General features: G+C 42.7%; 2 protein-coding genes across 8 annotated transcripts in view; one reads left to right on the top strand and one right to left on the bottom strand.

Moving 5' to 3' along the window:
• The window catches only part of DPY19L3 (dpy-19 like C-mannosyltransferase 3), a 36,264-nt gene extending 33,235 nt beyond the window's left edge, over nucleotides 1–3,029 (top strand). For all 4 annotated transcript variants that reach the window (XM_074551124.1, XM_074551122.1, XM_074551121.1 and 1 more), the window contains one exon: nucleotides 259–3,029. In XM_074551124.1, the coding sequence (XP_074407225.1) occupies nucleotides 259–420 (162 nt within the window). In that variant the 3' untranslated portion in view covers nucleotides 421–3,029. The remainder of the gene's footprint in view (nucleotides 1–258) is intronic.
• LOC102062365 (neural-cadherin) overlaps nucleotides 2,589–26,069 on the bottom strand; it is a 62,479-nt gene continuing 38,998 nt past the window's right edge. For 2 of the 4 annotated variants that reach the window (XM_074551116.1, XM_074551115.1), the window contains 14 exons: nucleotides 25,558–25,742; nucleotides 25,115–25,344; nucleotides 21,951–22,222; nucleotides 20,955–21,169; nucleotides 19,829–19,956; nucleotides 19,175–19,302; nucleotides 17,755–17,878; nucleotides 17,014–17,194; nucleotides 15,981–16,147; nucleotides 14,932–15,196; nucleotides 13,136–13,316; nucleotides 11,955–12,199; nucleotides 10,327–10,481; nucleotides 2,589–7,429 (listed from right to left, as the gene is read on the bottom strand). In XM_074551116.1, the coding sequence (XP_074407217.1) occupies nucleotides 7,064–7,429; nucleotides 10,327–10,481; nucleotides 11,955–12,199; nucleotides 13,136–13,316; nucleotides 14,932–15,196; nucleotides 15,981–16,147; nucleotides 17,014–17,194; nucleotides 17,755–17,878; nucleotides 19,175–19,302; nucleotides 19,829–19,956; nucleotides 20,955–21,169; nucleotides 21,951–22,222; nucleotides 25,115–25,344; nucleotides 25,558–25,742 (2,842 nt within the window). In that variant the 3' untranslated portion in view covers nucleotides 2,589–7,063. Of the gene's footprint in view, nucleotides 7,430–10,326; nucleotides 10,482–11,954; nucleotides 12,200–13,135; nucleotides 13,317–14,931; nucleotides 15,197–15,980; nucleotides 16,148–16,940; nucleotides 17,195–17,754; nucleotides 17,879–19,174; nucleotides 19,303–19,828; nucleotides 19,957–20,954; nucleotides 21,170–21,950; nucleotides 22,223–25,114; nucleotides 25,345–25,557; nucleotides 25,743–26,069 lie in introns of those variants that run through there. The other 2 variants (XM_026795303.2, XM_074551117.1) reach the window with 2 other exon arrangements.

The following is a 26,069-nucleotide window of genomic DNA, read 5'->3' as shown; positions in this document are numbered from 1 at the left end:
TCAGGGGAGCTCTCAGGCAGTTCTGGGGCTGCACAAGGCCAAGCAGACCTGGACCCTGACAAAGCAGCTTCATCCATTTAGAGACAACAAGTCTTACTGCTTTAAAGCTGTTTTCTTCCTCCCACTTGTTTCATACTGTGAACAAACCCAGCCAGCCTGACCCAGTGAATGTATTGTGAAGGTTTTTATGAACTTGTTATTGCCTGGAACTGTGAGTTGGCTGAAGAAATTTCACCCATCTGTTCCATTTCATTGCAGATCATGGATGGCTTGGGAGACAACGAACCTGATTTGAAACCTTCGTTGTATCCTCGCTTCTGTGAGGAAATTAAAAAAAACCTTCCTTCTTACACCATGCACTTCACCAGAGTGTTTCAGAACAAAACATTCCACGTTTACAAACTTGCCAAGCATAAATAACATTTCCAACCATGACTTCAAGTTCAGTATTTCACTGCTAGGACCACATTAGGAAATGCAGATGAAGTTTACAAACAGGTTACATTTGTAAGACATTTTTCACCAATGGTGTTTTGTTTAATTACTGTGATTCTTTTTTAAGACAGTTTAATTTTGATAACATTATTGATGTTGCCAACATTTTCATAAATAAATGCTAGTAGGGACCATTTTGATTTAAATTCTGACCCTCAGAATAGTTAGGTTGTAATTGTTTCCCAGTTTAACTGATTGGAAGACAAGGGCAGCAGTAGGAGCACTGCTGAGTGCCAGCCTGTGAATCTGCTCAGCAGTTCAGATTTTCCTCTCAAATGGTAGAAATTCAGTGAGAGCAGCCCTGAGTAAGCATTGCCTTTGTGAATCCTAAACATAGTCACAAAATGAAATTTTGTCTTACAGTCTGATCCTTTTTGACAGATCCCTGTGCTCTTTCAGTGCCTCTTTTCTGAATTCTTTGGGAATGTATGTGGATATGAGTTTCCAATTTTGTGAGTGTGATTGCAGAATCAGTGAGTGTGGATTAAGGAAACAATTTTGAAGAAAAATAATCTTTGGTCCAGCATTTTTAGTGATCAGAAACGAACTGGTTTATAACGTTAAGTGTTTAATGATGGAGTGTTATGTATTTTTAGTGAGAAAAAAGGCTGGAGCATGCTTGATACATGTTGCATGTTTGTATCCTTGTAAAATACTCAGAACAAACAGAAATCCAAATTTCTCAGTTTGGATTCTCAGAACACTTTCCTGTATATACTTTCTGAGCTACAGGGGATCCTTTTTCTCCTTGTATGAATCCCACTAGGATAGCAAAATTGGGCAAAAGAAAAACTCATCTCTAAAGCAGCAGGAAACCAGTATTTCAAATACATGGAGAGAGTAGAGCTTTGTTTTGTATTATTTCAGACACAAAGCTCTATATTTTAGCACAAAATCACTGTGTCCTTTTTCTTTAGCCTAAACCAGAGACTACCAGTATTTTAAAATGATGTGGAAGATTAAGTGAAGCCAAACCTCAATGCTGAGAATTTTGTGGTTTGTTTGTACTCTTTGTCTTTTTACCAGCCTGAACTTTGTGCTTTGTATTGGATTTCTAAATGTTCTGAAGGTACCATATAACTTTTGCTGTGTTTTTAGCATTGCTTTGGTTTTAGATTGAAATCAAAAATCAAATTTGGAAGCCTCTCCATCTTGAATTAGACATCCACTAGGCTCATTTGTTTGTAAGAAAAACAGAATTGTAATAATCAAGTGCCTCTAGGCCCAGGTTGAATTAACATTTGAACACCTATAAGACTGTTTGTGGCCTGTGCAAATAACTCAGTTATAGTAATTACCACTGCAATTAATTTCTAATGATGGGAAACTTTAAGTGCTACAGATAGCACACTCCCCATTTAATTTAATCAAGATGTGTAATGAGATTAGCTGTCACAACTGAGCTGGGCTCCAATTCCAAATGATTTAAGTGTTTTTTCCCTTTCAGCTGTACCAAGGTAAATTACCAAAGAGATGGAGATGGTTATGTCACATGCTCAAACAATTTTATATTCAGTAAATACTCATTAAACAATGTTCAACATCCTTCTGCCTTTCTCTGTGGCACAGGAGGCTGTGGTAAATCACATACTGACAGGAGCTGGGTTGTTACACTGAGCAGCTGAAACTCCTGACTAATTCCTAGCCTGTATCCTTTAATGAGGTTGGAGACCACTGCAGTTTAACATAATACAATAATAAAACATTTTAATCAGTATTAAAACTTTAATTAGGCCTGTAATGATGCATGGTTCTTGCTGCAAGCCTGGGTCAGTGAATCCCTCAGTGAGTGCCTTCAGTAGCAGAAAACAAGCACACAGGAGGTGAAGGATGTCTGGGCTGTAAGGCTGGATCTCTGCAGAGGTGCAGGGACTTCCCTTTGGTGGAGGGGAGGGATTCCCAGGCCCACTGATGGCCTCTTGTCTTCACAATTTACTTGTAGGAACAGCTGAGACTAAGAAATCCTGACTAGAACTGTCATTATTTTTAAACAAACTTCTTTCAAAAATGCAGTTTCTAATATTGCCAAAGGAGAAATTTTCATGGACACTACCAAGTGCAGTCTGGTTTGTTTGGGGTTTTTGATACAGAAAGATGCATTATGAGAGATAACCAGAAAGGTTTAACACCAGGGGTTACTCCAGGGACTGCAGTGCAGCATTCAGACAGCAAATCCAAGAGGGCAGGTGCCAGCTCCTCCCTGCCCTGCTGAGCCAGGCCTGGGCAGAAGCTGCACCTCCATTCCTGAGGCTCCCCAGGCTCCTCCTGGCTGCTCCTTGCTGGCCACAAGGACTCTGTGTGTGTGCTCAGTGCCACTGTGGTACCAATTACTGCTTTTAGATTGCAGAGACAAAATGCTATCAAGGAGCCAGGGCTTTTTTAGGAGAGAAAAGCCCTTGAGATCCAGAAGTGTATTTTAATTTCTTGTTTCAGTGTTCTGCTGGTGGGATCTAACATAGTTATTTTATAATATGTTGTTGTAAAGAGATGTAATGATTATTGTATACTAAATAAATTGTGTAATTTGAAAGTCACTTTTTTTGCTTGTTTATATGTTGGGATAGGCTGAGTAAGACCTGGTTTGGAAATCAGCTTTGTTTCAGTCCATATGGAGCAAAGCAAAATATTTTTCCCAAGCAAGTTTTGGCTTTTCAAGCTCATTATATTGTGTATAGCACTGACTTTTGGAATCACCTTTGTGTTTTAACAGCTTGCTGGGCTTCCTTTGTTAGAAGCTAAAGGTACAGCCATGATTTTTATCAGTCATCACCCCATGCATGTCAGCTCCAGTAAGGTCAGTAGACTGAGGCAGTATATCCATGTAAATAAATATTATTTCTTTCTTTATTATGTGTATTATATCACTGTAAAATCATACATGAAATGCTTTGACCACCAGGGACCTGCTTGTTTCCACACTGTAGCTCAGGTTTAATGTTTTTAATGAACAGAAAGGTGCATTTTTTGGGGGTGCAGGGCACATTTCAAGTTCTGTATGTGCAGGAGGATGTCCTGATGTGACTCTTGTGGCAGGAGCTGCAGGAAGTGCAGGGCTGGAGATAAAACTGCCCACGTACAGGACTGGTCTAAAGGGGGCTGGGGGGAGTTTGTCACCAGTATTAATTAGAGATTCATGTAATTGATGGGATGTGAGCCACACGAGAGGGGATTCTGTGCTCCAGGGAACCTCCTCCTGGAAATCCCCAGGAGATGGCCATGGGTTTTAGCATTCTTGTAATTAAGAAAATGCTCAACTTTCTTCTGCCCACCTAATCCTGCTTCTTTAGAGCCCTGTTTTCCCTCCTAAACCTGCTGGTCAGTAGGTCAGCCCTCAGGGCAATCAGCTTTCCTATGGCTTGGCTCCATGTTATGTACTTGGATGTTATTTTAACAGGGGAAGAACACCAAGATTAATGTAGTTGACAGGCAGCCAGATTAAATACTAATATCCACATGATTATTTAAATTTCAGACCTTTACAAACATTTTATGCTAAATAAAATGTTCTTACTATATGTTTAAAGTCTGTAAAGAACATGGAAGAAGATTAATAAAAGTACTAGATTACTGCAAATCCCACTACCTAGGGACCCAATGGGGTTTTTTTATTCAATATTTTTCCTTCCCCCCTGACCCAGAGCTTTCTGTGAAAGCCAGCTGTTCTCCCTGGGAGCCAGGGCAGTGCTGGGATAAGCCTTCCTGCAGGGGCACTGAAATATTTGTGTGTGCCTGTGCAAATGCAGAACAAGTGAGGATATGATTTCAGCAATTGCACAGTAATTAAAAGAGCAGCATGCAAATTAAAACAGATAAATTAAGTGAACTAATTAGTTATCTCTGGAAAGAGGAAGAGTAGGCTTTAATAGGGCATGACAGCTGCAAATGAGTGTGTCCTATTACTGAGATTGTATCGACACGGGCTCCTGGAGGAGTTTGGAAATGTTTCCTGCCCTTTGTTTCAGTCTCTCCTGTTCTGTGCAAGGTGGGGCTCACAGTGCAGAGGCAGCCCCGAGGCTCTGGGGCTGTTTCCATGTTTGGTTACAGAGCAGGGCAGCAACATTTGGAACAGCACTGAGCCACCTGAACATCTCTGCGTGCCCCATGTTTGTCACCCTTAGGGCCCCTGGGCACCACTTGTGCTTGTTGTCCCTCTCACCCAGTTCCTCAGGGGTGGAGGAAGAGCTCTGGTGAGGCTCCTTCCCCTGGGGAAACCCAAAGTGGTTTTTGGGTGGGTAACTGGATCCTGAGCCCACCAGCAGAAGGTTTTTAGGTGGCACAGCACCCATGACTCACATCTGATCACAACTGAGAGAGAAATAATTCAGCAGAGTCCACCCTTCAGTGATCCTTAAACACAAACAAGGCACAGACACCCAGGACAGAAGGCTGGTTTATTATTTATATGGTGCCTGAGATAGGCAGGACACTCCACAGGCAAACAAAGACAGTGTTGGCCCCAAGGAGCTTACAGGCTAAATTAAATTAAAACCAGCCAAAGCACCAGCATGTCCATAGGTATGGGAACAACACAAGGTATGAAGACAAACTTATTGCTGTTTCAGGAAGGAACAGATTTTTGTGCATATTATATATATTTAGTTTATTTACCATACCCTGTTTGTGACTGCTGAGATGATGGAATACAGGAGCTGGCAGACTGGCCTGGTGAACACTGCAAGATGTTTCAGCCAAGGTTTTCTCCCAGGCAAATAAATGTGTCAGTAAGATCACAAAATCACAGAGACTGTACTGTCTGTGAACCAAAACCATTGGGTGTGAGTAAAAACTGGATTTAGGTTTTCCAGAGGACAATGCCCAGCACCTGCAGTGTGTAACAGTGCTTAATGGTGCACTCAGGCTTTTCCAGAGAGTGGCACAAGTGCACATGAGAACAAGGTACTGTGTGAACATTTGGGAAACATGCAAACTGAGCTGGCCTGCACACAGCATTCACCTACTTAGGGGTTTTAATAGATGTATAAAAATAAAAGCCAGACCTCCCAAAACAAGCTACTGAGCAAAGCAGTTTCAGTGGCTGTTACAGTACATTGTTTCATGCTTTGTTTTAATGAAACATTATTAGAAACTAGGATATATTCCTATTATTAGCTCATAATATATAATGTACATATTACATATAGTTTACATATTATAATAGATATAATACACATATGATACACTGAAGAAATAGCACAGCTTAAGATTTAGGTTTTGCTGCATTGTACTCCATTTATCTGTACAAGTGGTGTCAATTTAAAAAAAAGAAATCAAAATTAATTTAGTGGCACCTTTTCCAAATATTGTCAAGTTTAAGAAAAATCAGTCATAGCAGCTGGACATTAAATGGTTTCTAAAAGGGACTGATTCATTTAGAGCATAAAATTCCACCCCCTGCTACTGCTGTTAGTTTTCCCCCATGTTTCTCTGTCCTCAGATATGTCCTGCAATGATTCTATCATAAGAAATTTAAGGAAACATGAGGGACACTGTTGTAGATGCAAATGGCACAGTTCAGGCTGGTTTAGGCTCAGTTTAGCAGCTCACTAGGAATGAGAGATTGTGATGTACTGTGGTGTTTGCTACTGAAATTCCTGACCAGCCCCCTTTGAGGCATGTAGCCAGCACACCTGGCCTTTTCCTTAGGAAAATTATGTAGTTGTAAGCAGCTGGGTTCTTGTGTTATGCCTAAATCCAGTTTCTGCCTTTGTATGGCAGCATAAAGGGATTTCAGCACAGTGTAAGTGAAGTTCCAGTTATCCTTCTGCTTCTTTCCTTTCCTGTACCCCTGGACTGGCAGCTGCACTGTGATCAGTGAGCAGGGCTGTCACTGGGCACTGTGGGAAACAAAGAGGGATATAATACACCATGGACTTCATTATATGAGAAAAAGACAAAGTGGTTTTTTCTTCAAATAACTGTCAAAGCACCAGACAGCACATCCAGCATGCTTCCCTCAGCTCCAGCTCACCTCAGGCCGTGTGCACTGGATCCCTCAAGAGTCCTGCATTACTTCAGTGATATAAAAGACCTGTACTTCTTAACCACAGTATGTGAATAACTGCATACCCTAGATTCTCTCTTTATTCCTCCCAGTAGGCTTATACACCAAAATGCTGAAGTCCAGCATGTGCCAAGGTGAGCTCCTACCCACCTTTGCTGCCCAATGTGCCTCCTTAGTGGGAATCTGAATCCGTTGTAACAAGGAAAAAAGGCCGGGTGTGGGAAATACAGAGCGGGAGTATAAAAAAACCAATGTGCCTCCTTAGTGGGAATCTGAATTCCTGTTGTAACAAGGAAAAAAGGCCGGGTGTGGGAAATACAGAGCGGGAGTATAAAAAAACCAATGTGCCTCCTTAGTGGGAATCTGAATTCCTGTTGTAACAAGGAAAAAAGGCCGGGTGTGGGAAATACAGAGCGGGAGTATAAAAAACCAATGTGCCTCCTTAGTGGGAATATGAATCCCTGTTGTACCAAGATAAAAAGGCCGGGTGGAGGTAATACAGAGCAGGAATATAGAAAACCGTGCCTCACCTCTGCTTCCAGACCTGCAAAGAGCAGCCTTGGGGAGCTACAGGTCTCCCGCCTCTCTGTGCGAGTACAGCTCCCTCAGTTTCTCGAACTTGGGTCCCCACTCGTGGATGTCCTCGCCGGCGCCGCCGCCCAGCCCCGCGGAGCTGAGGGAGCTGAGGGAGCTGAGGCTGCCGGCGCTGGAGCCGGCGCCCTCGGTGCAGAAGACGCGCAGGGAATCCTGCGGCGGGCCCGGGGCGCGGCTCTCGGCCTCCCTGAGCAGCGCGGGCAGCGCCCGGCCCAGCGCCGCGCCCCCCGCGGGCCCGCGCCGCGCCCTCACGGCGGCCGGCGGCTCCTTCCTCCTGTGCGCGGAGTACGCCGGGCTGCCTTGGATGGACACCTGCAGCTCTGCCATGTTGTAGGCGTCCTGCGGGGAGAGACGGGACACAGCGAGTTAATACTCTCTGTAGGTCCCACAGTTCGTGTTCCGGTGGGAATAGAGAAGGAAGGATGGCGAGTCAGTCTGTCCGCTGTGAGCACCTGAAGGGTTGGGGGTTCTGCCAGCTCTGGCACCTGCCATGCACCCGAGGAAGCCTGAGGAACACCTGTGCACTCTGCACTGCTGCGGGCACGCTCAGAATCGAGTCTGATTTCATCCTAAAGCTAAATAAACATGACAGAAACTCCCCAGCTTTTGTTCTGAAATTCAGATCCAAAGTGTCTTATCGTGACTGGACACTGATCCCACAAGTGTGGCAGAAGATCTAAGAAACAGCATGTTATTCACAAACAGCATGTTAAAAAAATCTTTCTGCAGTAGTAGTTCAAAAATGTACTGTGATTTCTGATAAAATTTTACCAGTCTCTGGAATAATGCCTAATTATGTTACATGGCAGTGGCACAATTGTAAAAGCCAAAAACTACTTACTCCCAAAAAAGTCACTAATTCCCTCCCAGCTCAGCTGCAGTAAATGCTGTCTGGGAATTGTGCCACAGCCTCTGGCACAAAGCTGCCAATGCCAGCAGTTAATGGCATTCAGTAATCAGAATCTTTGTGCCACCTGCAATGAACAAGTCCTGTCCCCAGCATCCTTTGCCTCCCTACAACCAAAGGTTGCATCCCTGGACTGATTTACAGGCCAAAGCAGAATGCAGACAGGTGGAGGTAGACAGAATTCATTAGAGCAAACAAATAATTATTTGTATTGCTAATACTGTTCATGGTAACAGGAGCCATCCATGACAGAGGTGTGGAATCAGCACTTCCCCATAAACTTCTTTAGCTGTCCAGCATGTGGCATTGTGCATAATCATGAGATTAACCGAGGTAATCTCAGTGAGCTTTGCTGCATTTCCCCTGGAGGCTGAGAACAACCTAAATTCCCCTCACCTGCAATCAAGAAGCTGCCTAAGTGGCAGGATGGGGTTTGGGACAGGAGCTGCTGATTCCCATTCCTCCAGAGACTTAGGAGAGCAGGTGATGAACACGAAGACCTGCAGCCCAGATACCTGCCTTAGGCACGTCCTGAGTTAGTGTGAACCCCAGTCCAGCCCCACTCTGAGCAGGGAGACCAGGAGAATCCGTGACATGGAGCAACTTTGCATCGTGCACAAGTGGGAGTTGTTCCAATACAGACTTGAGGATCCTCCCCTCACTGAACTGGGTGATAATAAAAGCATCCTTCACTGCTACTAATTGTTCATTAAAATGACACATTTCTTCTGATAATAAACCCTTCTTGGCTGGCCATCCACAAACTCAGCTCAAGCCCTGCCCCTGGGTCCAGAGCTGGTTTTTAACATCTGGTGGTCAGCTGTGTTCAGTCTGTAATCAACAATGCACTGACCTCCTACAATTTTTATGAGCTCCTAATTTCTCTGGGGGAAAACTTTATTTATTTCAGATGCAGAAACTCCTTCATATGACAACCCCTTGTCCTCATAGCCCTACCATCCACAAACATTACAAAAATGAAACTTATCCAAGCAGGATCCTTTTGTTGAAGTAACATTAGAACACAACTAAGGTGGTGTAATTCTAGGTATTTGGGGGCTAGTTTGTTTGGGTTTTTTAAATCTAGACAAACAACTAGGTTTTACCATAAAAAGTTTCAGCTGCAGTCCCAGCAACTGTTAAATCTGAATAATTTAGGAAGAGTACACAGAACCCAGAGAGGCTTCACTCCAAGCACTGTTTCTTCAGGCAGAGTAATAACCTCAGATGGAGATCATCAAGTCACTAATTTGGTTCCAATGCTTAAAATAAGAAGTGCATTTTAAGAACTCTCCAAAAGTAATTAAACATGTCATACAGTAACTGTAGATTTCCTCAAAGAGACCTTCTGGGTGTAAAATTGCAAAATACTGCAGAGGAAGTTAATCTGATTAAGGAAAACAGGCTTTAGAGCTGTCTATGTTATCACATGGGAAATGTCTGTGTTTATTACGTTCCCACTAATTCACCAGGAAAATAAGGATACTCTGCAAGTGAGAATATTTTTAAATCACTGGCTTTTTTTGGCTTTCACACTGGTACCATGACTATTATTACCTCTGCAGAGTCACACCACCCCCTGAATCCATGAAATGATCAGTTGGCAATGACATTTCCTACCTTTTATAAATATAAAACTCATCTATAGGTCAATAAATAATCTATTAAGAGTACTTGTTTATAATATTCACCATTTTCCTTCCAAGCTCTGCCTCTCACTGACACATGAAAACCTCAGAACAGCCAGCAGGAGTGTTAATAATACCTGCTTTGGGCATAATCTGCTCTGCTCTAAGCATAAACAGCTTGTGTTCAGTGGTGTATTTATCTCAAAACACAAAAATGCAGAATGGTACTTCCGCAACCACCACATGCTCCAGGGCCTCAGAGGAGCCAATTCAGCACCTCCCCTTCCCAGCAAGGGAGGTGTGAACACCTGCTGTTGGGAGCAGGGTCTGGAAAAGCCTGGCCATGAGCAACACTCACACCAGGCTCTTCCAAGCCCTTGGAGCTCCAGCAGGAATGAGCCCTGAGAACTTCAGTGTCTCCTGAGCCCCAAAAACCAAACCCAGCAGCTGTTCCGTGCTGCTAAACTCACCCTACAGGCTCCTATCAACATGCACTCAGGGTTATTGGCTCTAAAACAAATTAAAAATAGATAGGCACTTATCTCTGCTTAGGAAACATGCACCCTCATCCAAATAATTCATTTGCCACTTGCAGGGCTGAATCAGCAGAACGAAGACTGAGGGCAGAGCACAAAATGCATTCTCCTTAGCATGGTGAGACACCAGTGCCCTCTTAATTGTAACATAACAGTGATCCTTACTTCATCTTGCTCCCCACCCCCTTCTTCGTTGTAGTTGAGGATGTTTTCCCTGATGTCCTCCAGATCCTCGGGGTGAGCAGATCCATGGTAAACGCCTCCGTGCAGAGCCTTGCGCGTCCTCCAGTGAGCGCAGAGGAAGGCAGCGCTGAGCAGGGCTGTGGGACACAGGAGCAGAGCACAGGTGATGCAGGCACCAGAACCCCCGTGCACAGCAGGGCCTTCCCACCAAATGCCTGGGCTTTGCACTGTCCCGTGTGGTGAACATCAAACACAGAAGAAGAAAAGCCTTTTAAGAACATTTTGCAACACCCTTTAAAGCCCAACTCGAAGTTGGTTAAAGACCAAGTGGTGTCTCTGACCTGTCTCTGTCCTGTGTGGAGTTGAACTCTGTTACAGAACATGCATTACAGGGGCGGACAAAGAAATAATATGTTGACAGTAACAGACAATTACACACAAACGAAACACAAGAAGACACAAGACAGAAGAGGAAATTACTTTTAGATGTTTTTACTAGAAAACAAGAATCAGGCACATTTTGCCTTAGCATTCATTAATTTAAACATTTTTCTTAAATGCTGAAGTGCATTTACACAACTGACAAGCTTCAACATCAGATACTGAACATTCTGTAAGTAGAAACTTGTGTATCACTGTGCTACCAACTCTATAAAAATCAATAAAAGCTCAGAGTAAGACCTCAAAGCATTGAGTACCATAAATTAGCAGTGCAGTGAACTAAAGAAACTAGAATCTCTTACAAAATATCTACATGGCAGTAGTTCTGTGCAGCAGCATCTAAAAGACCTTGGGACTGAAACTGGGGTACACAGAGATCATGCCCTGCTCTCCTGTAATATAGAGATTTATTATTAACCTCAGCTATCTGGGATTCCAAGAGCTGCAATACCACTTAGCTTCCCACAAATTTACTGCTCATGTTTGCATGGCAAACATAGTATCTAGCAGAGCTGGGGAAAACTATGGTATTTCCATACTCTTACTGCAACTTCTGAACAAAACTGCCTCAATGCTAACAGCCCAGAGAAAAATCCTCTGTCTTTACTCAGGCAAACTTCATAACATTTGAATAAACAGTACTCCAAGATGTGATCCTTTCTCACTAGTAACATCCTGCTGGTTTTCCTCTTTAGATCAAATACCTAAGCCTGGACATGGCTGAGGAAAACAAAACCAGCTGTTTAGGAGCTGGGACACAACTGGCAAGATGCAAAGTTTGCTCCTTCCTTACCAGTGTATTCCTATCAGACAAGAAGTTTCTCCTAGACTGAAAAATCTGTTTCATACTCAGCAGTATTTTAAACAATGCTTATCTGATAGCAATTTCCACTCTTGCTGTTCAATTATGCATCTGAACAGTTCCTCAGCAATGACGTGAAAATGCGAAGAAAACAAAACTGCAGAGCCCTTCCACAGCTCACAAATGTTGATTCACTTAGCGATGGATGCACAGAGGGATGAGAAATCAGTGATGGGATGAGGGCAAAGGAGCAAAGGCAGAGTTGGGTCTCCCTGGGGATTTTCAGCAGGAGATGAAGCAATGCCGCTCAGGACAGGTGGACACGTGCCTCACCACAGGTAGTACAGGACGTAGTTGCCGTAGCTACCTAGGAGTGCCAGGAAGCAGACGCAGATGGCGAAGAGGGAGGTGAAGCTGAGGCCGGTGTCCTTGTGGAAGATGGCCAGCGTGACCTCGCAGTGGCGCCCGCTGTAGCCGTCGGGGCAGTGGCACTGGAAGGTGCTGGGGGACAGGGACACGCAGGTGCCGTCGTTGCAGGGCCGCTCGGCGCACGCCGTGTACACGCACTGCCGGCCCGAGGCGTTCTCCAGGATCATGTGGCCTGCAGGGCAGCTGCACACACCGGGGCACAATGGCAGAATGGTTATTGTGAGAGGGAACAGCCGGGACAGGCAGCACTGAGGGTTTAAAACACACTTTTTGCACAGTTTCCGAAGCAGCCTCTGGGAGTGAGTTGTGTGAAATCATGACAGGTCATAGCCTGTCCTGAGGCAGCCGTAAGCATGAGCTCCACAACTTCAGACCCTTATATCTGGGCTTTCAGAACTCAGGTATTTCCACTGCTTTCTGAAAGATTATCCTTGTGACAGCTAGCTGGGTTGGCCTCTGCAATTCTGGCAAGGCAAGACAAGCTGTGCTATGTTCTTTGAGTCTCCAGAGTTAGAGAACTCCATTTGTGTGGACAGTGGCAGTCAGAAAAGTGTGCAAACATTAAGGTGAATGTAAGTAAAGTGTTCATTTGCACACCACAGGAATTAGCGTTGTCCTGACCCCAGGCACAAGCACAGGAATCTGAGCTCAATAGTGTGGTGTTCCCAAAGCAGCTGGAGGAGCCTGGGAGGGAACAGAGGCAGCAGCCTGGGGCAGTACAAGAAATCAGACCCTGACAAGAGAAAGCATTGACACTGCACAGCAAACAAGCTTCATAGCACAGCCAGGGAGCTGTGCCACTCCAGCTCACACACCCTGCTGTCCTGGTTCCAGGGTTTACAAGCATTCTGGATTTGCTGCTGCTCTTTAAATGTTTTCCATTAGACAGGCAGCTGAATTTGCTCCACAACCCCTGGAAGCAGGCTGATTACATCAGCTGTGCTGGTGTCTCTAAGGACACAGTATCCTGCTCGCTGTGCAGGTGTCCAGCCTTGTGTGCCATTGTGGCTCCAGGGATTTGATGAGATTGCCAGTGCCAGCCTTCAAGCTGCACACTTCAACATCCACCCATTCCCACCTCATTCTGAAGGGTTTTGTGCTTCTATTTCCACCAATTACCTGCATTCATGCATCATCCACAAATCAATACAAATAAATTCTTGGTTGCAAGGGTTATTCCTACAGGCCTCCGAAGAACAGCCTTCTTTGATGCCTTGGGCACTCAGTACTGACACCAGCTCCTTCCCATGAGTGTCCAGAGGGATTCTGTAGTTGTTAAATCTGACATCCTTCATACATCCTACAGCAAGGCACAAAGAGACAGTTTTAAAAGATATTCAGCAGGCTGTAAGAACCATTTGAAGCAGCTGTAAGATTTGGCAGTTTATGCTTAACAAAAGGACACAGGCTATCCAAGTTTAAATCCAGGACTGAATTCACTTAAACTCTCATAGCACTGTCCTTCATTTTTGGACTGAATGTGCTGAAGTTTTAGATCAAGATTCCCAGTGTTTTCCATGAGAACCAAGTGCTGCTGCAGGTCTGTGCTGGTTTTGGCTGGGACAGGCTTAATTCTCTTTGCAGGGGCTGGTGTGGGGCTGTGTTTGGGTCTGTGCTGAACACAGGGTTGACAAATAACGGTGAGAGAGTCTTCAATCAGGGATAGAAAATTTGTTCTGAAGATATGTGACATTCACTTTGTATGCACGAGATGCCTCAGCATGAAAACACACACTTTGATTAATTAAGTACATTTTATGACTTTGAAGTCCTTAAAGTTTCAGCTACTTAACAGCAACATTAATAATCCTAATTAAAATGATCTTCCTGCAACAATTTGGCTTCTTTATTTACTTCAAAACAAACACTATTACTCCCATAAATAAAAAATTCAAAATATGCTCCCTAATTCGTATCATAAACTTTATTTATTGGTATACTTCTAGTAAAGCAACAGAAAACAATCTTTTTCTAAATAATTTGTGATACATTTAAGTTGTAAATTATTACTCTATTTAATTTCTCTCCAGGCACTTTTGTATTACTCATTGAAGTACTTTTGTGTGGTGAAAAGATGACCAGCTTGCTTTGAATGGATTTACTAGGACCTGGTTAAAGAGGTGAAGGGCATGGGAGAGAGGTGACCTATAGACACCAGGCAGGTTTAACCAGCAGTGATGTGTGTTCCTTGGCAATAAAAGCTGATTTGATTTACTTACACTGTGGGTTTAAACAAAGGCCACACTTCCAGCTGAGCTCAGAGCAAAGAGCTGCCATGGATATCCCAAATTTCCACCTCTTTATATTTCTCCTTTGTGGAATTACTCAGTTTCCAGGCCAGAAACTGATTTGCTTTTAATACACACTGTGACCTTATCCACTCAGTTGCTAAAAATTCAGATTTTTAGCTCTAATTCAATAAACTATTTCTAATTTTAGTTAATACTTTGACTGAGTGTAAAATCTAGTAATAGCAAGGTGATAAACCAGGGTTTGGTGGGTGTTATGCAATGCACATATAAGATGCAAAAATTCCTTTTAGCATAGGAACAGATGTGTTTGGGAGGGAAGGAGAGCTGGCAAATGGACCAGACAGAAACATGCACTGAAGCAGCTCTGCCTATCCAAGGCAGGGAGCCATGCACAGTCTGTCTGGGAGAAGCTTCCGGATCTCCAGGTACCAACTCTGCAGCCAAGGCAAGAGGTGACCATCATTGTTCCAGGTCTAGTAGCCAGGTGTATTTGCAGGCAATTCCCTGCTGCACCTTCTGGTCAGAACAGCTTATGCATCCCTGTTGCAAAGTGTCATGCAGGAAATCTGTGTACTTTGCCTCTACATAAACAAGAAAGTTTCCTGCACTATTTTTTTATTTTTACAGGTCCGTATTATGAACAGTGAGATTGTGAATTCCTACCTTGAAAACTCCTGTTTTGACTGAATGGGTAGGTGTTTCCAAGGACCAAGCTGCTGGGGTCAATGACAATCTCTTTGTATATTCCTGCTGCTTTAGTAATCTCTCTCTTGCCACCTCCTTCATAAAGGCGAAGAGTAAATTCATTTTCATTTCTCTCCAGTGTGACGTGATGCCATTCACCATTATCAATGTGGTAGGAGGGAAGGCTTACAGAATAGTTTCCATCACCCAGATTGTATGAGACCACTAAGAGTCCCTGAACAACCTTGTGGATAATTCACAAATAGCAAGAAAGAAAAGAAAAGTCATTGCCTGGCATTTTGTATTGACCTGTAACTTCAATCTTAAAGTATTTGCTTAAATTTAGAGTATGTTTACACTGCACATTTAGGTGTAATACAGAAATACCAATACCAATACACATTTAGGTGTAATACAGAAATACCAATACCACTACACATTTAGGTGTAATACAGAAATACCAATACTACTGAATTAGACAAACTAAATGTGGTAGCAATATACTCACAGTAGTATCTAAGCCACCTTAGGAGTAATTTTACCCTGATCTCTCTTGCACAAATTAATGGGGTTCTTCTAATAATTGAGAGTCTGGTGTATCACAGCTACAGTGACAGCTCAAACCAACACGGCTGAAGAGGTGACTTGTTCAGTGGTGTGTATAAAATGAGAAGGTTGTCACTCTGAGAGCCTGACATCATTAGAACTGCCACAGGCACCTTACTTGGCAGAGTCTGAACTATGCAGAAGTGGTCACATGGTTCACAAGGACAGCAGGTACATACCCCTTTCATCCTATTCTGTACAGAACCTGTATCAGTGTGGGCATCAAAAGCCAATGGGATACCACAGCTGAGTGGTCAGTATCTCGAGTAAAGGATCAGATGTGTCTATCCATAAAACCCATCCCAGACTGTGGTGCTCAGCATAAGGCTTTGTCCTGTTTCCACCTGTTGAGCGAGTGTGTCTCTGAGCTGTGTGTGGCTCTGGTGCCCCTGTCACTGTCACTGTGTGGGTGGTGGCCTCACCTGCAGGGTGATGTGCTCGTCCCTGGCGCGGGACAGCACGGAGGCGATGACGCCGTCGCGCTGCCGCGTGCGCACCAGGGCCTGCAGCAGCGTCCTGCGCGCCGGCACGCTGACGGGCAGCTGGTAGCGGATGTGGCTGCCCGCCTCAAACCTGTACTCCTGGGCCACTGCAAGGGAGAGAAACCTTTAAACCAGCTCCTGGGGAGAGGGAAACACTGCTATTGCCCTAATGTCATAATGAGAGTCGAAAGAAAAAGGAAACAATTGCAATGCACAGCGTGGATCTGTGAGACATTTGTCCTTTGGGACACACTCCTGTATTTATTTCCACAGCTTCTCCAGTCACTCTCACACTTCATTTTCCTCTGTAAAGAGCTGTTCTCCCACCCAACTAGATCCTGATAATGCTCGTCCTTACAATGCTCACATGGGGTAACAGCAGGGAAGCAGCACCTCTGACCAAGAGAAGAGCCTGCAGATGAAGTACCACAATCAAATTTCACAACCTGCAATTTTATAATTGTCTTTCTGCAGCAACTTTGGCTCTATGGGAGCTAAAAATTCTACTATTCCCAAAGCATAGATCCTTAAGCCAGCAGAGTCTCTTCCTGACACCAAAGGAGCAGTGATTTCTAATTCCAGTTGCATGGTTCTTATTCTGCACAGAAAGTGGTACTGGCACACTCATATTTTTTAGATTATTAGATATTTCTGAAAGTGTAAACAGATGCAAATCAAACAACTGTAGCAAAATAAAATACTTTTTCACAATTTTTTTGTCATGCAGCCATGTCATTATACAGTCATTGCACAAACACCCTCAGGTTTAAAGAAATGATCCTGTACTGAGAAAGCAATTTCTCAAAGGGAATTAGAAAAGAAATTGTCAACAATCACAGGCAACTACACTGCAACATGGCTTTACAGCATGTAATGTAAAGCCACCTCAACAATCATTACCTGCAAATATTTGAAGTTTCCTGTACTGTAAGATGCAGCAGCCTACAGTAATGAAAGAGAAAAGCAGGTTCACCTTTATCACAGCGATAGCCGTGGTAGCCTGGCAAGCAGTGACACGCAAAGGAGCCCCAGTCCCCAAGGCACCTGCCATGGGCACCACAGGAGGAAGATCCCATGGTCTCACAGCTCCCATCCGTCAGGGAGCAGCCAGGGAAGCTGTTCAGGGACTCTGCAGGAGACTGAAGGTCGTATACCTTCAAGAGACAATTCATGACACAAAATTATTATTTGAGAAACATATTTCATTTTTAAACAGAAATAGCTGCACCACTTCACTGTGTGCTCCTCATCTGCATTGCTTAAGTTGCTAAGTTTTCTTTTTGACATTCAGACTTCAGCTGATTTTATCAGGAACATATTTTGCCTTTGAATAAACTCAACTGACTATGAAAACAAAAAATCCCTAATACTTCCTAACAAAGCAGACAGCTGGCATAAATATACCATTATACAATTGCCATTCAGAAGTTCCCTGAATGCACAAAGAAGCTTGGAAAACAGCTGCATGAAACAGGGCATAAACAAACACACAGTTCCTGCCTCACTAATACATCTCCTTCTATTGAGAAATAACTTTTCAAGGTACTTATTCTAATTATCACAGAAAAACCCAGAATTTTCTTGTATTTTACACTGATGCATGTGGGCATTGAATACATTGATGAAGCAGAAGTTCCATGTGTAATATGTATCTCCCAAAAGTTGAATAAAGAAGTTTTCTTCTCTGCTAAAGCAAACATTACTCTGCTCTTACCTGAGTATCCAAGATGAAATTGCGCAAGCAACCAGAAAAATGTTTGTGTAGCAGTTGTGGGTAGGAGTATGGGATGGACTCCTTCACACCACCCAGCTGGAGAACATGGTTCACATTCAAATACCTTTAAAAATCATATCAATAATGAAAATAGATGTGCATCTACCTTCAAACATAGGCAGATAAATAAATACATGGCTTTTCCAAATAACAAAGGCTTTATAACATAACTAGAATGCAACTACTTTATCTTCTCTCTCTGAAATAAAGCCCTTTAAAATAAAGGGTATTTTTTAAATATGACAGTGAAACCTGCTGGAAGTTTAACTGTGGGACACTATTACATTTTGGCTATGTTTGCATTCAAGCTGTGATATTCTAGACACCATATTCTCCTTGAAGTGCTCTATGTGTACACAGGCATCCTATGCTGTAGGAATACTACAGCAAAGGCTGTTCTGTGTAGGACAAAACTCAGAAATCTAAAAGTTGGATCCATGTGGTCTAAAAGGCATGGTAAACATGTCCAAGCTCTGCACTGGCTCCCAATCATTTCTCCAAGCCAAACAACTCCATGCATTTTAGTCCATATACTTTCTTTTTCCCAGAGTTATCAAGTCATTTCTTTTGTTTTCATTTATCCTTATATTTCTCCCTTTCTTTGTGCTCCTTTCATGACCAGGAGAGCTCCATGCAGCTGTGGACAAGGCTTAATCCCAATGCTCATCAGAATCCTTGCTTGGACTAACTATTCCACAGCTGAAGTGGAATCTTTGTTAGTACAAAGGTTTCCCTAAAAGATAACCTGAATATTCCTCACTGTAACTTTAGGCCCTGTACAGAAGAGATTGTCTAAATCCTCTTTGTACCATTCTTTTATACACACTGAGACTTATCATATCTCTTCTTAGTTCTCCCTTCTTTCTGTTAACTGACCTCAATTCCTTCATTCTTGATTCTTACTCTCAGGGTGAGCTGATCAGTCATTGCTTTTCTCTGGACTGTACCCCCATGCTCCTTGTCCACCCTGCACTGTGGAGCACCAAATGCACCCAGGACTCTGATGTCAACTGGCCTAAATTTGTAAAGTTTTGAAGAGCAGGCTCACAATGAGTTGACAAACAAAGAGAAATCCTGTGGGTGGAGGGTGGTGCACAGGACCCACAAAAGCTCCAGTAATAGCCACAGAGTTTTGGGGCTATCAGTTTACTAATGCAGTTTACTGCAACACTACTCAGTGGAGGACCGGTTCCTTAAAATTTGTTTAGTTCTTTGAGCTCCAGGCTTGGTGTAGAAGGCCTGAGAAAAGATGAAATGCTTTTTATGCTCCTAGCTATCAATAACTCGCCTTCAGTCTAGCAGGTCAAATGTTCCCAGGCCTTAGAACCAAGTGCCTTGCAGGGAAGCTGCAGGAATGTACCTTGCTGTCCGTGGAACAGAGCCCAGAACTTCGCAGTCCGTGCGATCCTCGGTGGAGAGCCAGCGGCCAACGCCTTCGATCTCGGAGAGCACGGCGGCGCTGCAGCGATCCAGGGTGAACCTGACAGCCTGCACAACACACACTGAGCTGGCCCTGCTGCACCCAGCCTCAGCCTCTGCTTCCTGCCACTGTCAGCCAAAAAGCGCTGGGCTGTTCCCTGTTCTGTTCATCTTGCAATAACTAGTAGAGCCAAAATGGAACCATTTAGCAAAGCAGGAACTTCTCAACTTTATTTGTTCTTCTGAGTATTTCAACCACTTACACAAGACCTGTAACTGTATTTGCAAGTAAATAAATATCTGCTTTTTGTTCACAAGTAATGGATTCCAGTGGCCACATTCTACACGTGCTGCAGCAGAGCTTAGAAAAGGTAAAGATACAGAATATGGATTACAACATCAGTGGATGTGAATTCACAATGAGGCTGTCCCAAAATTTCTATTACTCATCAAACCTACACGAGCAGTTAGGACAATACCTATTGTCTGTTCTTTATTGAAAGTCTGTTCTTTCTACCCTCCTGTATCTGCACAGGGAAATATTTTTAGAAATATTAATATCCTGATGTGAAAAAAAAAATTTCCAATAACTGACCTGACCATTAGTTCTGACTTCCAGTCGATGCCACTTCTTGTCTGCTACATTCAGATGACTTGGAAACTGCAGCACCACAGAACCTGAGCCATGGCTCATCTTCAGCACAGGAACACCACTAGAGAGTTCTAATACAACATGAACAAGCAATTACATTCAGCTACAAAACGTCACTTTTGGTATCTCAGCAGTTAGTGACTGTACTGATTTACTGCTTATTGTTAGTCACATACATACACTACAGAAATAACTAGAATTATACCCTATGTCTTCTATTAAGCAGAAGTACTTATTCAGTATATTGTTTACTTATACACTTCAGATTATTCCACTTCTCTGTCAAAACACCAAAACTAATTCCTGAGAAGCAATCTGCAATTTTATGATGCTCTAAAACAATTAATATATGCAGGTTTCTTCTTTCCCATCTTCTACTCAAATTTACAAGTAACTGCAAAGCAAGGCAAAAAAAAAGGGGGGGGTAAATTATTAACTATTCAACCACATTACCTTTCAATTAATCAGGAGAATATAAAATGCCAGGCATACTGTTCATCTTGTGTGTTAATTCACAAAAAATAAGCAGCAGTAACCTTTTAAATATGTGTTAACATAAAGCATTGAGTTCTACTTGTAGATGAATCTTCCCACAATGGCAGGTGGGGCTGGATTCAACCCTCACATCGTTGCCAGTTTAAAAAATCTGCAAAATTGCTCCAAGACCAAAGGGAGTTTAAGTGGATTTCTTTTCTCACCAAACTAGATAAGAATGACATGCAACTAAGACTGCACTATTCGTGTAATACCTATCTTCAAAGCACCTAAATTCCTTTACAGCACTACAGGTTTCTAGGCAGGTTATTTTTTTTACATATATATCAATCTGTTTTGCTTTCCCCTTCATTTCTACAACTCTGTGATGAGCCCAAAGCCAGAGGTGCAGGCTACAAAAATAGAAATCAAAGGAGAAAGACTTGTTAGGAAATACTTCAAAATATTTTTACACCACAAAATAAATTACCTCATTAAGTGGAAAGACAGAATCCATAGTCTAATTGTTAAACTGGTCACAAACAATCCATTCCCAAAAGACATTTAATTTTCCCACATCCTTTTGCAGAAGTACCTATTGCAATGAAGTTTTCTGTGCTCCCAGGTTCTGGATTTGATAAAGGGCCACTATATAGTAAAAGTCCATCTGGAACCACAGTAATAAACTCTAGAGAGAGTGAGCTTTCAAAACAAGGTCTGATGGGACGAAACCATGCATAACCATTTCCATGGAAACTGTGCTTCGTCTGCTGGCAGTCTGGTCCATGAAAGGAAGCAGGACAAAGACATCTGAAAGGCCAAAAACAAAAATAGTCAAAATTCCCCCATGTTCAGCTTTTTTTTGGTTCAGCAAATGCAGAACTTAAATCAGTTAAAAAATCAGCAAAACAAAGATTTTAGCGGAATATTAGGTTTGTTTGGCAATTATTAAAATGCTCTAAGAGTACAAAGTATTTTTGTTCCTTATACTAACTCCCTCAAACAAAAAGTATTTTTGAGGCCAAGTTTTTGAGAACAACAAACTTTTTTTCCCTAAATAACACAGAACACCAAACATCAATTTATTACAGAGTAACCTTGGGGAGATTAATTCCTAGCTGGAATTCGTTTCACTAAGGGAATATTGCTGCATGCCAGGTGATGCTATAATAAAGCAAGTTTACAATCTAATGTGTTTTAGGCTCCTTATTACCCATTGTTTGAACTATATTTCACTCCTACATCCCTGCTGTTGCCATTGATACTCACTTTTATTATTACTCTGCTGGAAAAGAGAAAAAAACCAGGGCATACATGCCTTCATCCTGAATTAGGTGCTCTTAACCAATGACAAGTGTTAATTATGTGTTCCCCAGGGTCTTCTTTGTTCCTCATGCACTTTTTGGGACCACAGCCCCATCGGGGCCATCATGAAGCCCCTGTTGCTGTTTGGTTTTTACACCCCAATGCATGTGTGGGGTTTTTCTGCTTCTTCCTCAGTCAGAAGTACATTTATGGTTATTTGAGGCAGGTACCACTCAACACCTTACAAGCAGAGGGCAGAAATGATGTGCAGAGCAGGCTGGCTCACCTGTAGCCGTTCAGAGTGTCGACACAAAGGCCCCCGTTGAGGCAGGGGCTGCGGGGGTAGGAGGCGCAGGGCTGGTGCAGGCGCTCGCGGGCGGAGCAGGAGCACAGCCCGTGGCTGGAGGTGCTCAGGGACACCAAGGACACGCTCCCCGTGTCCAGCACTGTGGGGATGTCACTCACACTCAGGTGGTTTGTACAGCCCTCGCTGCAGTTGGCACTCCTGCACTCGTCAACGTCGATCTGGGAAATGTTCAGTTGCAGAGCTGACTGCATCTGGGAGAAAAGACAGCACCACTGTTATCCTAATGAAGGCTTTTACCTCAATTCTGAAAAATCGGAGCCACCAGAGACTTAATGCAGTGTTAAGTTTCTTGAGCATTACTTAGTAACATCCCTGATTATGTAAGCAAGAAAAATAATTTGAAAAATTCAGGAAACATTTCATTAAAAAATTACAGCAGTGGCATTTCCTAAAACTTTGATCACTGAGATGATTAAGTGTGAACATGTACTGGTCTAACAACATTATTTCCAAGACCATTATTAGACATTATTAGACCATCTGTACTGGTCTAATAACATTATTTCCAAAGCTCTGAGAGCAGTGAAACTCCACCTTCTGAGCTGTAGCATCTGCATCACACCTCTCTGCACTTCAACAGCAACAGGAGTGTTTCAGCTCAAGCCAGGATAAATCCTTCCTCAGCAGTAACACTCAGATATTATTCCTTACATTCTCTCACTCAAAAGGATACAGACACAGCAAACAGCTGAGCTGCTTTCAATAATCATGTCCACAGACAATGACCTGACAAGACAACTGTGTAGCAACTTGGATTTAGTCTAAGGATTTGTGTCCCATAAATTTACATTTCATGTCAAGCTGTCTGCAACAAAACACAGTTCAGCATACTGGATACTGTATTCTATGCTGCATTCATCTTTGTTGGTTCACTGTTTTTATTGTTAATTTGGCTTGCACCTGAAAGGCCAAGTATCAAATATAAAGAGCCTCAGTGCAACCACAGGTCTGGAAATGGAGGAATAGTGACTCTGAGAGCACAACTTCCACTCCAAATGGAGCAAGGAAGCACTGGCAGAGAGGGAGGGAAGGGAGCTCACAGTGTGAGGCCAGAACAGAACTGCCATTACTCCTGGCTTTTTGTCCTTCAGCCTGCACCCCTAAATTATCACAGTTTGTTCCTTCCACTTATTTGGGAATTTTGCACAGGTGTCTGTTATAAAGCTTCAGAATTTCATCTGTATTTGATGATTCAAATACACTGAAATGTGTACCCAAAACCTGAGTTTGGGTTAGTGAGGCAAAAGACCTCACTACTCTCACAGTGGTACACAAATGAACAAGGTATAAAAATGTAAAACTAACAATACTAGAGCTTTATGCATTTAATATTGAGGGGTTTTTCCCAGAGAGTAAAACATATGACAAATACCTTAAAAATAAGCTTTGAAAAGATCAAAACAAATACATAAATACTCAAGTGCTTCTATTTTTTTCTCATTTGTGTAGACATCTCAGTTCACCAGTGTAAGAACTTTGATCTTTATAATGCTTTGTCTCTATATTCTCAAATATCATAACAAGTATTGATGCCCTGCCCCAAAGGCACAGAGTATACTTTGTAATGAAATGATGCATCCTGTCAATGCAGGTCTGTGTCTGCTGCCCACATTTATCACCATCACTGGAGAGTCTGTAATACACATTTAGACATCCATGTAATACTGTTATTAAAAAACTGTATAAAAACAACCTTGGCTCCTTTAAAGTATTAGGATGGATTATATTTTTGCTAAATAAAAATTGCTGTTGTAAAACTATACCCCCAGGAAGTAATGCAAACATATTATTTATGTAGAAATTCAATGAATAATTCCAGTGCTAATTACTTATTTTCTATATTTATAGTTATATACATAGAAAAACTACTGGAGGAATTCTCCAGCTATGATTGGTTTTCTGTAAACTATTGGTGATTACTCACTAGAACTATTCATTAAATATTGAAAGGTGGTATATAATTAACAAAAACATATTTTTTCATTAAAATACGTGAAGCAATCCCCTTGTTACCACTTTGATGAATTCAGGTGTCATGTATTATGGCAGATAATATTTGAAATCTATAGGATTTTCTATCTTATTGTAGCAGTAATTCAATAAATATGCAAAAGAAGCAGTCATTACCCTTCATGAATACTCTCTGTCTCTGGCATTCCCTATTTGGTCACTCTGAAGGCTGTCATAATCCACAGAGCCATTCAAGATACACCAAGGAGAAGGCAGGTACTAAGTTAAGACAGCCCTGTTTGGTTCCCAGCCCTGTTGTTCCCAGACTCAGGCAGACCCCACCATACTCACACAAATGGAAAGCGCTGATTTCTGTTTGGAAAAATCATCCATATGATGTACCATGTATTAAACCCAAAATGGCCAGGGAAAGTGAAAAGCTGAACAGTGTCACTTTGCCTTTGTGCAGGGCTGCAGAAAAATCCAGCCATGGCCAAGACAGACTGTGTCTGTAACTGAGTCAGAGAGCAGGACAGCTGGAGAACACCAAGAAGGGGAGGAAAACATCTTCCATCCAAAAATATTTTCCTTGACAACAGTAAAAGAAGTTGGGGGATGGTGTCACTTTGTATTTGAGGCTGTCCTTTGGTGAGATAAATGAACCACAGGATTGGTTGTCTCCATCTCCACTTACCTGTTGCAACTGTTCCCTAAGGCACACATTCCTTCCAGCAGGACTTTTCCTCTGAAGTGTCACCTCTTTGTACTGCAGAATTTCTGTTAGGGTGACATCAAGCCTCCACCTTAAGTGTCTAAGCACAAGGTGATGTGGGTATTTGGGGATGACACAATGAAACACTGACTGGAGAAAACACACTATGTGCCCCATGGCAGCACTGCAGCCCCATTATTTGCAGCTCTCCAGTGACTATTCATTGAACCAGGAGTTAGTACAACCACACCATAGTATGTACGGCACAAAAAAGGGAGAAATCCTGAATTAAACACTTGTTTTTGTCCTGAGTGAAGCAATAAAACCCTTATCTGTAGATACAGTGTAGTTTTCCACTGAGGTTTGGGATGTACTCCCTGCAATCTCAGTGTTTGGCCGAGTTGCACAGGTGAGAACCAACCTCAGTTTTGAACGCTGCCATCTCCGCATGCAGCTTCTCAGGTGTGTAATAGGCCGAGCCAGCACGGACTGCAAACCTCACATCTGTCTGTGGTCCATCCCTGCCCATCACACTGAACACAATCACATCACTCAGCTTGGCAGGTAACAGCTTTGCAAGGAACTCCTTGAACTCGCCATGTCTCGTTTTGCCATGTTCATCTCTCCTTATGAACTCCTCTGCTGTGACACCTGGTCAGGGGATTGAAAAATAGACAAACCTGAACACCTGGGAGCTCATGGGTTAATTTCTCAATTTATTTCTTATTTAACAATATGGAAACATACCAGAAAGTAGCCTACAGTGAAAAGCAAATCAAGTATTGATGTAATAATGCCTATACCACATAAACATTCAGTTAGAGAAGCAGCTGATCTAAACCCTCACCAGCAGATAAAACCAACCTGAGAAACGCACAGTGGCTGAGTTTTGTATGGCCTCATTTTCCAGGTCTCTGACATGGATTTGTACTGTAGATATAACATCAGGGCAAATTCCATCAGAAACTCTAACTCTTAAGTTGTATATTCCCTGAGGAGTGTTATCCACCATCAGCAAAGACCCAGTCCTCTGATTTAATCTGAAAGATCTAGACAGAAACCTTCAATTAGGAAATCTTAACAAATCAAAGTTGAGGTTTCATTTTATTGATTAACACCATTCAGAAGGCCTTAAATGTTACTATGAAGGTTATAGGTCCAAAACTTATGGGAATTAGCCAACAACCTCAGAAAGGCACCTCAGCCACCTCAGCCAACTGAGAAAAGACAATCTGCAGATCTTATAAAGAGATGTTCCTGCCACTCAGCCTTTCCCAGATTTGAACAAAAGCAATGTGCAGTTGAGCCAGGTGGTTCAGCACAGCCATCATGAACAAGCCTCTGAGGTCAGTAATAGGGGTAAAAACAAACCCTCA

The sequence above is a fragment of the Zonotrichia albicollis genome, chromosome 13, assembly GCF_047830755.1.
Source record: "Zonotrichia albicollis isolate bZonAlb1 chromosome 13, bZonAlb1.hap1, whole genome shotgun sequence".
Classification (NCBI taxonomy): Eukaryota; Metazoa; Chordata; class Aves; order Passeriformes; family Passerellidae; genus Zonotrichia; species Zonotrichia albicollis.
The sequence above is the reverse complement of the archived record's forward strand: the minus strand, read 5'-3'. Positions and strand labels throughout refer to the sequence as shown.